The 12,121-nt window shown below is 43.7% G+C and overlaps 1 protein-coding gene across 18 annotated transcripts in view; it reads right to left on the reverse strand.

The window, feature by feature from the left end:
* mef2cb (myocyte enhancer factor 2cb) overlaps positions 1-12,121 on the reverse strand; it is a 56,592-nt gene that overhangs the window by 22,497 nt on the left and 21,974 nt on the right. For all 18 annotated transcript variants that reach the window (XM_049764123.2, XM_049764140.1, XM_049764137.1 and 15 more), the window contains 2 exons: positions 8,493-8,722; positions 2,182-2,385 (listed from right to left, as the gene is read on the reverse strand). In XM_049764123.2, the coding sequence (XP_049620080.1) occupies positions 2,182-2,385; positions 8,493-8,546 (258 nt within the window). In that variant the 5' untranslated portion in view covers positions 8,547-8,722. The remainder of the gene's footprint in view (positions 1-2,181; positions 2,386-8,492; positions 8,723-12,121) is intronic.

The following is a 12,121-nucleotide window of genomic DNA, read 5'->3' on the forward strand; positions in this document are numbered from 1 at the left end:
GACACGGTTACAGGCAGCATCAAAGTGGCCGTCACAGGCACTTGTTGAAACATGACGGCGCTCTAGTTCAGTGAGTTCACACGGACAATAGAAGGACTTTGTCCAGATCGCCTTAATGAGCTAATGTCTGTAATGCATAAGCGATTCGATTTGATTTTATAAGTACACTTAGCAAAAAATTACGATTCACATCCAGTGTATGTGATCATGGGAATGTAACAGGCATGGATGAAGAATTGCATTGCATGTGCTAATCATAGTTACTCAGAAAAGCTTCATATTAGAAGAATGTGAAATACAGCACGTAACGCATGTGGGTGCAAATTCATAAAATGCCCACTCTGTTCTTTGTTTTAATTATCAAGGTCAGCCCATGTTAACTGTACACCGCCTATTGTATAAGCTAGCTTAACACATTTGATGGCACCGAATTAAAAAAAAAAACTGATTATATAGTAACAAGAGCAAACTGCTGTGAAGATTGCATGCCAACCATTTTATCAATGTCTTTGAAAAGACATCATTGGAATAATGCAACGCAGACGGCATCCGATGCAAATGTGCAAACTGAAAAGGTTCGCCGTGAGGGGCAAATTGCCATCTGGAGAAGCGGGAATATTCCCAATGGACCAGTCCACCCGTGTTTGGGCATGGAGCCCAGTAACACCCATATGAAGAGATAAAAACATGTCCCATGCTGTGGGCGCCTGTATTAGGCTGACCAGCCGGATCCATAGGTGCGTGTGGGCCTGGACTATTCACTCATTACATCTCATTGGGCTTGGGTACATGTTGTCTTCTTAAATTCTGAGCCAACAATTTCAAACCGGTATGCGTAATTTGTCGTGAGGTAGAACAAATAAATTAAAATGATAGCTTAATGAGGTGCTGGTTTTAATTAAATACCAGCAAATTGCCTAAAAATGAAAGAAAACAAGGGATCCTTTGATTTAAAAAAAAAAACATTTTACTTATGCAGTGGAGTCTGATCCATCAATGCATTTTCATTTATTACTTTTTTTAAAATTTATTTAATTTATTTTTATTTAATGTAACATTCATGTATGTTTTCTTCTCGCGCATTTGACGAGCAAGCATGGCACGAGAGATTATGCTTGTGTGGGTACAGGGAAGGGATCAACTGTAGGTTGGTCAGAACATCGGTGCTAATGTTGCGTAACAGGGTCATGTCGAGATCTTAAGGATCTTCTCGCAAAGCACCGGCCTCATCCGCTCTTTAATCTGACTGCTCACGAGCTGCCGTGAGAGCCGTGTTCGCAGTTGTCCACAGTCACGTTAGCAACATGTGTCAACTGTTTTCAAGCTGTGTCCAACTCAATGCTGACATGTCATTAAGGCAGTCCAGCTAAATTTGGTTCGGAAAGTGATTTATTTTTAAAAGTTGCGTTAAAAGGGATACTTTGTTGGCTTCGATTTCTTTCTGGTATGGATGCCAAGGCATGGTACAGTTGAGGATAGTTGAACAGGCAACAAGAACTATCAGTGGAAAAATTAATTAAAACAATTTTCTCAAAACACCATCAATATGTTTTTTACAGGCCAAATTGTAGATCAATAAATATTTTGAAAAAATCTGGTGGATAGATAGGTCTCAAACTGCAGGTGTGTGTGTGTGTTTTATATGATACGATTCAGAACAAGGCAATAACTTGCTTTTTGTGTAATATACAATTCGATATAAAATTCAATACGATATTGCAATGTGATATTTTAATACAATTACAATGACTTTTCTGTAAATAAACCTGTATTAATTAAAGGTAACTACAAATAAAAACTTTTTTTCCATTGGATATTTTTCTAAATCCAATTAAAGTTGACTGATTCCAAAATGTAAAAAAAATAAAACATTAAATTGCAAAAAGCTAAATTGACAATTACACAGATTTTTTTGGGTGCCCCCCCTGGCAGATTTTGCAATGATAAAGCAATTTGGATAATGAATGCCAAACCATATCAACTACTGTACCACTATAATTCATGTCGCCACTTTTGAAATTGAGACTATACGGAACTTTACATGTAATTTTTCCTTTCGGTGATGAGTGGAAAGACAAAAAGAGAAGTAATGAGTCACCACCATCTGGTGTGTTTGCGCATTTCTACCGATGATTCAGTGCATTCGGGCGCACGTGCATTTGCGCCGACTTCCCGACTCACCTCCACAATGTCCGAGTTGGTCCTACTCTCGTGGGGCTCGTTGTACTCGGTGTATTTGAGCAGGACCTTGTCCATGTCTGTGCTGGCGTACTGGAACAGCTTGTTGGTGCTGTTGAAGATGATCAGGGCGATCTCGCAGTCGCACAGCACGCTCAGCTCGTAGGCTTTCTTCATTAAGCCAAACTTTCGCTTTGTAAATGTCACCTGGGGAAGGGAAAAAAAAGAAAATAAATGATTAGCCTTGGGAAGATTAGTTTCTGTTCATAAATGCAAAAGGACAGATGCAGCTCATCATTTAATTATACTACTGTATCAAAAAAAAACTGGCTAGGACATCCAAAAAGGAACCCGGAACATTTGTGATCTTTTTACCATTCAACTTAAAAGTGCCTTCAAGGAAAACAGAAATCCGTTGACGTTTGAACAGCCCCCCGACTGATACTACAGTCCAACCACTAGAGCAGGAAAAAGAAAAAAAAAAAGCTGCATTTTAAGGAACTGAAAATACGCTCGTCTCGGAAAAATAACGGCCAAGAAGATCCGTTAATGTTTGTACATCAAAGTACACAAAGGGACTTATGACAGATTCAAATGGCCTTTTTTTCAAATCGCTCGCTATTTCTGGGCTATTTAAAGAAATAAGATCCTGCCGACTACCCTCGGTCGAAAATAAAAAGTTAGTGTTGCCCAAGTAACTACCTTTCAATAAAAATAGCACCTACTCATATTAATACCAGTGCCATCAAAAAAGAAAAGCAAATATTTTGTAATGGGCTTTTCTTGTGGCATATCAAAAGTGGTCACATTTGATTTTTTTAAATAGAAGCATCTACTGTACATTCCTCGGTTAATTTAAGCTACGACAAAGTCGCTTCCCTGTATTATTTACGTTAGAGATTTGCACTTTGCTTTTTTTTTTTTTAAATGCTAAACATTGCATCAGAGCTTCTTCATTATCTTCTGCATTATTCTCTTCCGACATTTCCACGAATGCCCAAAAATACAGAATTGAAACCTCGCAAATCTCGTGCATTGAAAAGGATAATAAAGATGTAAAGTCTTCTTTCACGCTGCCCTTCACACTTTGAAAGCTGAAAGAGGAGCTAGGAATGACTTGGATATTGATGGATAGTTTTGTATTACACGCAAGCACGTCTCCCAGGATGCATGGAGGAAACTGAATCCATCCCTCACCTCCACCCTTTCCTTCTTTCTCCCGAGTTGGTAACCTTGCGTGAATCGCTCCAGATTCCTTCCAGAAGGCTTTCTCGAGTAAATCGACTTGATTCAGCAACGACGGGAACGAGAAAATGCTCCCGTGGGCTCACAAATACCAAGCTGACATTTACAGAATCAAACTTAAATGTGAAACAAATAAAAAGTGTGTCAGTAAGATTCATTGTCCCCCAAAACCCCTTGTGGGGCACACCGACCAGTTTTGGACCACAACACAAATGAGAAGACTCGTTGGACATGAGGACTATGAGAGAAGAAGACTTGGGAGCATTGTCTTCAATTTGAATGATCTACCAGAAGAGTGAAAGAACGTCCATTTTTTTTTCTAACCACCATTAGACTATAATTTCTAATCCTCCCTTCTTCCAAGGTTTTTCATATCCTCCCAAAATGGCTTTTTATCACCATCCAGGAGGCGAACGAATGATTGAACAATAACACCTAGATGAATTTCACACCACGCCCACACATCTCAATGTGACGCATACAGTACAAGCTGCTATATCGCATACATCCACGCAAACACGCCTATTCCAACACGCTTGGTCCATCCAACAAGAAATTCATCTCATTGTGATCATTTGGTGAGTTTTCCGATTCTGTCAAAAAATACAATTCACCGGAGACTAATATATATAATATTAATTTCTGACAGTGTCAATCAAAAGTCGACCTTTGTAGCGGCACACTTCTTGAGTCTCATTAGATTTTGCAGGTGTACCCAAAGGCAAGTGTATAAAAAAAACTTTTTTTTATTAAATACCCCGTTAAGTCCTTTCATCTTCTTCCCGTCATCTTTATTCATGCACGTATGTTTGTCTGTGAAACGGCACTTATATGCGCGTCCCAGTCAAATGAGCATAGATTCGCTCTGCATAAAATGACATGTCACATTTCCGCTGGCAAACGACGAGCGAGGCGGACCGGGATAAACACAGAACAAGGTGGAGAGGCGGCGGCGGCGGCAGATTCCACGCCACATGGGTGAGAGGGGGGACGGTGGGGAAGAGAGCAAGAGGGGGCGGCCGGGGGAGGGAGGGAGGGGAGGGGGGAGCACAGGAAGCACATTTGTATGCATTTCCTCTCATAACAGGAAGAGGCCAGTGGCTTCCCCTTCACAATGGCTTCGCTTCTGCTTCCCACCTCCTGCTTGCTTCCCCGGGGGAGGCATAGGAGGAGTGGAGAGACAGGCACCTTAAAACTACTTGTTAGCAAACCAAAACGTGGCGCGCACACACACACATGCATGTCAGTCCGTTTTGGTTTTGTCCTGAGACAAACACTTCTTCCATTGTCAGGGGCCGAGGCAGGAAGACACGAGCTTACGCAAAAGGAATACAAGAAGTGCAGGACCTGTTTCTGAACTCTGCCTCAAAGCCAAGGGAACATTTAAGAGGGCCATTTTGACAAAAGGGGCTTTGTCCCTCCTATAATATATGCCGTGCTCTTCTCTCTCTTCAAAACGCCACTTATCGGATTTTTCAATGTTTTTTTCCCTTTTCGTTGAGACTGAAGCAAGATGCGTCGAATGAAGGGTCCGTGTTGAGTGTTTAAAAGCTGGTGCATTATGGGAACTCTTGAAATACCGCAACGGTTCCCTCTTAAAGAAATATGGAATTAAAATTCTGCAATATTGTCGTCCAAAAAGTTGCGAGTAACCATCAGGACGAAAATAGTCATTTACTGTCAACTTTTATGCATTTTGAATTCTACAAGGACTAAATTTCCACATCTGCTGTGAGAACGTCACATTAATTTGAATTTTCACACATTCAACTCCGTAACGATCAAGCGCTCAGGTGTGACGGGGAAAATGACGCATGGGGAAGAAGACAAAAAAAGTTGAGCAGTCCAAAGAGGAGTAGAGGTGACAGCTCGGTGAGCACTTTACAGGTGAGGGTCTTGCCGTGCCGACCAGATGACAGAGCGAAGGTGATGCTCACAAAAGGGAAGTTGCTAGGTGGGAATGAGGGAATTAAAGGGGTGACGAGAAGATACCCTGCGGGCCTCATTATTTCCCTGCTGTTAATTTCACCAGCACATGTTCTCACCCTGGCACCATTGATTGGATTAAAGCTTTGTCAGAACGGGGGGGGAATAAATAAATAAAAGATCTCTTTCTTTTTTGTTTTTTTCTCTCTCCATGTGCCCAAAGGCGTCACTGTTCATCTCCCATGTGTTGTTTGGGGTGGGAAAGCTCGGAGATGGAGTTATTTCCCTTCCTGACACTGATGACCTGCTCCATCTTTAACCTTTGGCCTTGCATCCTCCTTGGAACCCTAATGTCTCCATCGCAACACACACACGCACACACACGCACGAATGCGCAAACAAGTCGCCCTGAATTTTGCCCTCCGAGCACACTAGAGGCAACACTAATTAAGGGCAATTGCAGTAAATGACTTGCTCCCCAGACTAGCTCAACTGAGATACATTAGGCTGTTTATACTTAGAACCAGTCAATATATAATGAATTTTTTTGTACTAGATGACGCAGTAAAAATTCTTTTGAATTTTAAAAAATAGAACATTTAAAAAAAATTCTTTTACATTATTTAAAAAAAATCTTTTTTATTTTTTATTTTATACATTTTAAAAAATATTTAAATAAAAAAAAATTAACAGGTGTATAGAATAAAAAATGACTTATTTGCTGTACTGGTTTGTTTCCCTTCATGTGGAGTAATATGCCTTATGATAATATTCTGCCTTTACAAAAAAATATATTTTTGATTGACACTGTCAAATTGGTCAAAGGGTCATAATGTTGGCTGATCGTTGTTTTTAAAAGCGGGCTCCAATTAAATTTACCTTTGATCAAAATGTCGACCTGAATTATCTGCAATGTGTTAACTCTACACGCACACCTGTGGTTGTATATTACTCGTGTGTGTCTGCTTCTCGTGTCCATGAGGGGTTCTTTTTATGTGCCTGAAGCTAGGTTGAGGGTCTGAGTGGTCAGGAGGCTGAGAGCCAGCCAGGCCTCACACACTGCTGTCCACTGTCCAAAGCTTCGGGCAGCCAGTCAACAACAGGGAGGCCCTGGCTCTTCTGCCTCGACCCTGGGGAAGTGTTTGGGGGGCCCGGGGGGGTGGCGGCCCAAAGTGGCCGCCCAGGGTGAGTGGCCCTGTGCCCAGAGTCATGCTGCCGCTGATGAGGGGCAATGTGGGTGGCATGGTGAGGATGGTATTGAAGCTGATTTTCTTTTTTGGGGCCCTACATCATAAGGTTAGGAGTTTTTGGTGTCATCTTTATTCTACGACACTTATCTCACTATAATAATTAAGCTTTAAATTTTCAAACGATCTCCCTTTCTGTCCATTTAGAAAACTCACTGGGTACCTTCATTTCTTCGGGGTTCAAAACTATTTGGACGACTGACTCATAAGGTAAAATTTATCCTCTTGTTTAATTCAAGTCTGCAGTTGATATCAAGCATTTTATCCAAATACTCTTATCTTCATTATTATGATCTATTTCTTTTAAACTATGAGAAGAATGCGAGGTTGAAAGCAGCTGGATACAAACGCCTCTTTTGTTTATTTGGCTTGGGCCGGGTGGCATTTTCTCAAAAAGGAAGTGAGAATATGCAAAATTCAACTTCTGTTTTTTTTTTCCTTTTAAGAAGGTCGGACTTTCTGCTCTGTCTTGTGATGCTGTCTAATACGGTGATGTCATTCATACATGCCATTTATGGGAACACAAAAGTGCTCCGCTGATCACATGACAACACCATTTCATGACATCATTCCAATTTGGAGATCCAAACCACAAAATCCAGCCGTTTATTGACTCTCCTTTCCCTGAACCTTTTCTCCTCTGCCGTTCCGTTTCTCTCTGTAAGCAAAGCCCGGATATCACAGGCATCGATTCCCCTCAGGTGTCCTTCCTGTCTCCCTCTTTCCCTCCTTATCCTCGGGAGCCGGATGGCCTGGCGCATGTGGCTCAGTCTAAGGTGAGAGAAGGGCTGAGATAACAGCGAGGAGGAAGCCAGGGTGCCGCCGCAACACGATAGCTCCAGTCCTCGTTGGGAACTCGGTGACCTCTCTGGCTGCTTCGGTCGCTCGATGACGATGACAAAGTGATGCTGCGCCGCGCTTGCTTCGCCTCTTTTTCCAAAGAGCGAGCGGATGCTGTGTCACAACCAGTAGAATTACGGGAAGCTTTTTTTTTTTTTATCTCAGGTGCACCCACTGTCATATTAGTTAGTTGGAATGTCATTTATAGAGACCAGTCATAACAGGGGTCAAAAGGACTCCTCCGACACTGACGAATTTCTTCCATTTTATTTTTACACCAAATGACTCTGCAGATGACTTAACCGGATACAAAGAAGAACTGAAGAAAGCGTTAGTGTGTCACACTTATGTCGGAGAATTAAGAAAGGCCTGAAGCTGATCAGTGTGTGTGTGTTTTTGACCTGTGATCCAGGGGCCACGCTAGATGCGTATGGATCCAATTTGAAACGTCGGGAAGCTGAAAAAGTGTCAGTGGTCAGTTGGAGCGCAGGAAGTGATCGATTGAGTGCCTCGAGGGCAGCCATGGAGGAGTGCTCGCTTTGTCTTTGCTTTTACAACCGCCGGCAGACCTCAGAGAGGGCCATGAAGTCACAAAATCCAATTTTTTAAAGAATTGCACGCAACGATTTTAAGTGTGCGATTTTAACTAACATGGGCCCAATCGGAAAATGGACACAAGTTTGTCTCTTGGTCTTCTCTTTGTTGGCTTTCTCCTAGCCAGTAATATTCCACTGATGATGCGAGGGCCTCAACACAGGCCGCTGTGCCGATATGTAGAATTGAGAATATTCTCCCCCCCCTCGCCCCCTCCCAGATTGCCTCAACGCCGGCTGGTGAAGGAAACGAGCCTCGTCATTAGAAGGCAGGAACACTTCACCCCCAAAGCAATAACTCTGCTCTGCCGGCATGCACTCCCTTGTCCCCCCCATTTGATATTGCTCGCAATCCCGAAAGATTTTCATTGTTGAGGGTAGTGTGCGGGGGTGTAGGGTGTCCCCCCCGCCCCACCCCACTCTTCCCCACCCTCATCCATCCTCCCATTCCCCAGAGACATACCTGTCTGTTGCGTTCATCCATAATCCGCGTGATCTGAATCTTTTTCCTCCCCATCGTCCCCGTCGCTTTCTGTCTCTCCTCTTCCCAAAGAACTTTATGCTTGCTTCACTCTTTTCTTCTTTCCTCTTCTTTCTTTGCTCTTTCTCTCTCGTTCTTTTCTCACTCACTCGCTCTCTTTCTCGCCGGCTTTCTATTTGTTCCAATCAACTCAAAGATCCCAGCATCTGTACCTGCAAGAAAGAGAAAGAAGAGAGGGAGGGGGGGAGGGAGGAGCGGATGAGCATTAAATGAAATGAAATATGGCAAAATACTGAGGGGAATGAAAAAAAATATATGAAAGTGGCATCATGGCAGCCACTAGGGAGGGCGAAGAAAGACAAAGAATCTGTCAACAATGTGGCTGTGTTTTTCACTGTCGATATCATGCAAATCAGTTTTTGCTTCTTTTGGTCTCGCTCTCTCTCTCTGCCGGCAGAGGCTACGAGAGGAGACAGCGCTGTCAGGATCTCGCCTCGTTCACAGAGAGTTTGACAGTGTTTTGGAAGTGCCGCTAACTTAAACGCTCTAATCACCAGCACTGTAACATTAGCTGCAGACTGAGCAAAGCTTTTTACTTGCTCCTGTAAAAGTTCACTGTACTGACAGTAAAGCTAGCATCAGGCTTTACCCTGCTTCAAATTGTCAGATGAAAGAATTGGATGTGTTTTCTAAACATGTTGGAGTTAAAGGTTATCCTGGGTGAAGCAGTTTGTGCATTTAATTAAAAAAAAAAAATCTGTTTATTTTGATTTTTAAAACAAATGGTAATGAGCGGTTGCTATGTAGCTGTTATGCTAACACCGCGTAAAAACATTTTAGAGAAACGATACACTATTGCTGGAATTCAGATGGAGGACTGAACTCTACTTTGTCCCTTTCTGGCTCAACGAAAACACAAAAGGCAAAATAAGACAAATACTTCATCATTTTAGGAAACAGTATTCAAACAAAATGGCGGACTTGTACTTAGTTAAAAGCCGCCTAGCTGGACTTTATGTTTCGCGCGGCCCAAAAAGTTTGCATGACTGTACGTGTGTGTTCTTTATTTGAGCTTGGCTAAGCCCGATCTTGAGCGCATCTCTCTGGAGGTGCTTAAGTAGGCCAACCCAATCTATCTGAGGGAGGAGCACAAGAACTGTTGTTGTGTTTTCTTTTGACAGTAGAGGTGATAACGTCCCTCGTTATGCAAATGAGCATCCCATTATTTAAGCTCAGTGCAATGCAGGGAAGCTGTCAGCGCCATCACATAAAAATAAAAAAATAAAAATCCTCCCATCTACCCGGCCTTTTTTCTCCATCTTCGCTTTCTTCTCTCCTTTCTGAACCAGATTTCCGGCACCTGGCAGCACGAGCATCAGACATTGATGTGTGAGACGACACCGCTTCACCAAAAGACATGACAGTCTCTCTCTCTATCACTTTTTCTCTCATGCACCCTTGCTCTCTTCCACGTTCTTCTCACATTCTCTCCTTTGCACGCACACACACACACACACTGTACTGCACTTCCTTTACCCCCACCCAGCTCTTTTCTCCTCAACTCCCCCCCTAACCCGACTCCATGTATTTATTGAGTAACATGCATGAGAAAGCAGAAGAATGCTTTAAACCCCCGAGGTGAACACAGCACACAGCTACGCACTTGACCTCTTTTTTTCCAACTAGTAGGACATTGATAATGAAAGTATGCAATAGGGACATTCAGCGAGGCCCGCCCGCGCGCACGCCGGCAACACGGCTTTTACACGCAACATAAAACACTGCAGTTTGCAGAAAGATAGGCCGTATGATGTGTGCTCACTGATGGAGATAAGCAGGTCACCAAAAACAGAAAACTGCAAATCACAAGAACATACAGTGGACACCTAAAAATAGCAAAAGAAAAAATCTCAAAATTCTTTATCAAACCAAAGTTTGCATCCAGTGTACCTAATGAAGTGTCTTGCAGGTAGAGTTCAGTGAACATTAGTTAAAAAAACAACAACCTGACATCTGATTGTCTGCAAACCTCAAACGGGAAAAATGGGATGTAGATACAAAGCATCTTTGGCAGTTGGGGAAATAATAAGAAGATCTAAAATAACTGCCAGTTCTAAGGAGGCAATCCAGAACATTTTTGTGCAAACACGCCCATCGTTAAAGACAGAAAAAAAAACAAAGTGATGCCCTCTGGAAGGAAACAAAGAGGGATGTTGTCAGACAAACAGGGATTACAAGCCAACTAAGATGCTTGGCACAAGAAAGCCAGACGGGCGTATCAATCAAGCCAGCAGCGTACCTCAATCACGGGCTGACAGCATCATCCCCTCCCCTGCCTTTGTAGTCAACACTCGCCAGCTCGGGCAGGGCTCCAAAAAGCCAGGGGTTACTTGACTGATCCCTGCCTCCTGGCCTCTACCACCTCCTCCTCAATCCTCCCAAAGCACTTGTGAGCAGAGCTGAACCTCTCAATGTCAACACCCGCTGGGGCAACACCTTAGGCCTTACGTAACATTAAGACAAAGCCCGTGTCCTGAACATTTAATCCCTACTTTTGGCTCCTAGTGCTAACCATGCGGCACTCCCCCGAGGAGAAGCCGTGTGAGCGCTCCCCTTAAATCCCAACCACCACCTCCTCCTTTCATCCCCTCGCACTTTCACCACCTTTACCCCTCCTACACATCACCGCAAGCACCCCCCTCCTCTTCCTCACACCTGCCCCCATCCCATATGAGCGCCAGGTTGCTTCTGGATATACGTACATTGCCCACCAATGGCATCTCCTCCTCAGCCTCCCCTTGTGGCGATCAGTTAACGGATTACCAAGTGACTCGCTGAATCCAATTTGGCCCGTTGAAGCCAAGGAGGGGAACTGCAGTGGAAACAAACGCCGCTTAGTGAGCGTGATCACGTGGCGTGCGGCAGTAATCCTCCAGAGGAATTTTTCACAAGGGACCTCTGACCTGGTGAGGGCAAGTGAGGTGAGGGAAGGCCGCAAAAATAGACCTTAAGGTATCTGAGATGATGAATAATTGGAAGGAGGTCTTCAGTAGTAGGAAGCCAGAAGGACAACAGTTGCTCCTCTGCTTGTTTAATATCACGGCGCTCGGAGATGGGATTGGCCGACGGAGACAAACATGGAGATACATACATACGAGAAGGAAATAGAGTGAGGCAAAAGTGAGGGATCTTTTGAACAGGCACCGGGCCTCTCCAGGGGGAAGGGAAGCGCTGTAGCCATGACCCTCCCATCTGTTAAGCAGACGGACAGAGAGACCGAACCAGAGAGATGAAGGTTGGGGGAGGATGGGAGAATCGGAGAGTGAAATTCAGCACATAGATCTAATGAGCGCTCGTTCTCTCGCCGTCTCCGAAGTGGGAGCTGAGAGGACGATGAGAACACGAACACTCCAGTGTGCACCGCAAGGCTCGATTCTAGGTCACCTCTCTCCCAAGCGTTTAGTCGCTAAAAACTAATACACACATTCTAATAGACAGTCTGGGGGATGCCTGTTAAGATGGACCGAGTCTGGGCTTTGCGGTGTCGGTCTACCATTGTCGGTCTAGTAAGAAGTTAAAACTTGCTCTGAACTTCCTCAAGAAGAAGCTAA

This window comes from Syngnathus scovelli, chromosome 3 (genome assembly GCF_024217435.2).
Source record: "Syngnathus scovelli strain Florida chromosome 3, RoL_Ssco_1.2, whole genome shotgun sequence".
In the NCBI taxonomy this organism is placed as follows: domain Eukaryota; kingdom Metazoa; phylum Chordata; class Actinopteri; order Syngnathiformes; family Syngnathidae; genus Syngnathus; species Syngnathus scovelli.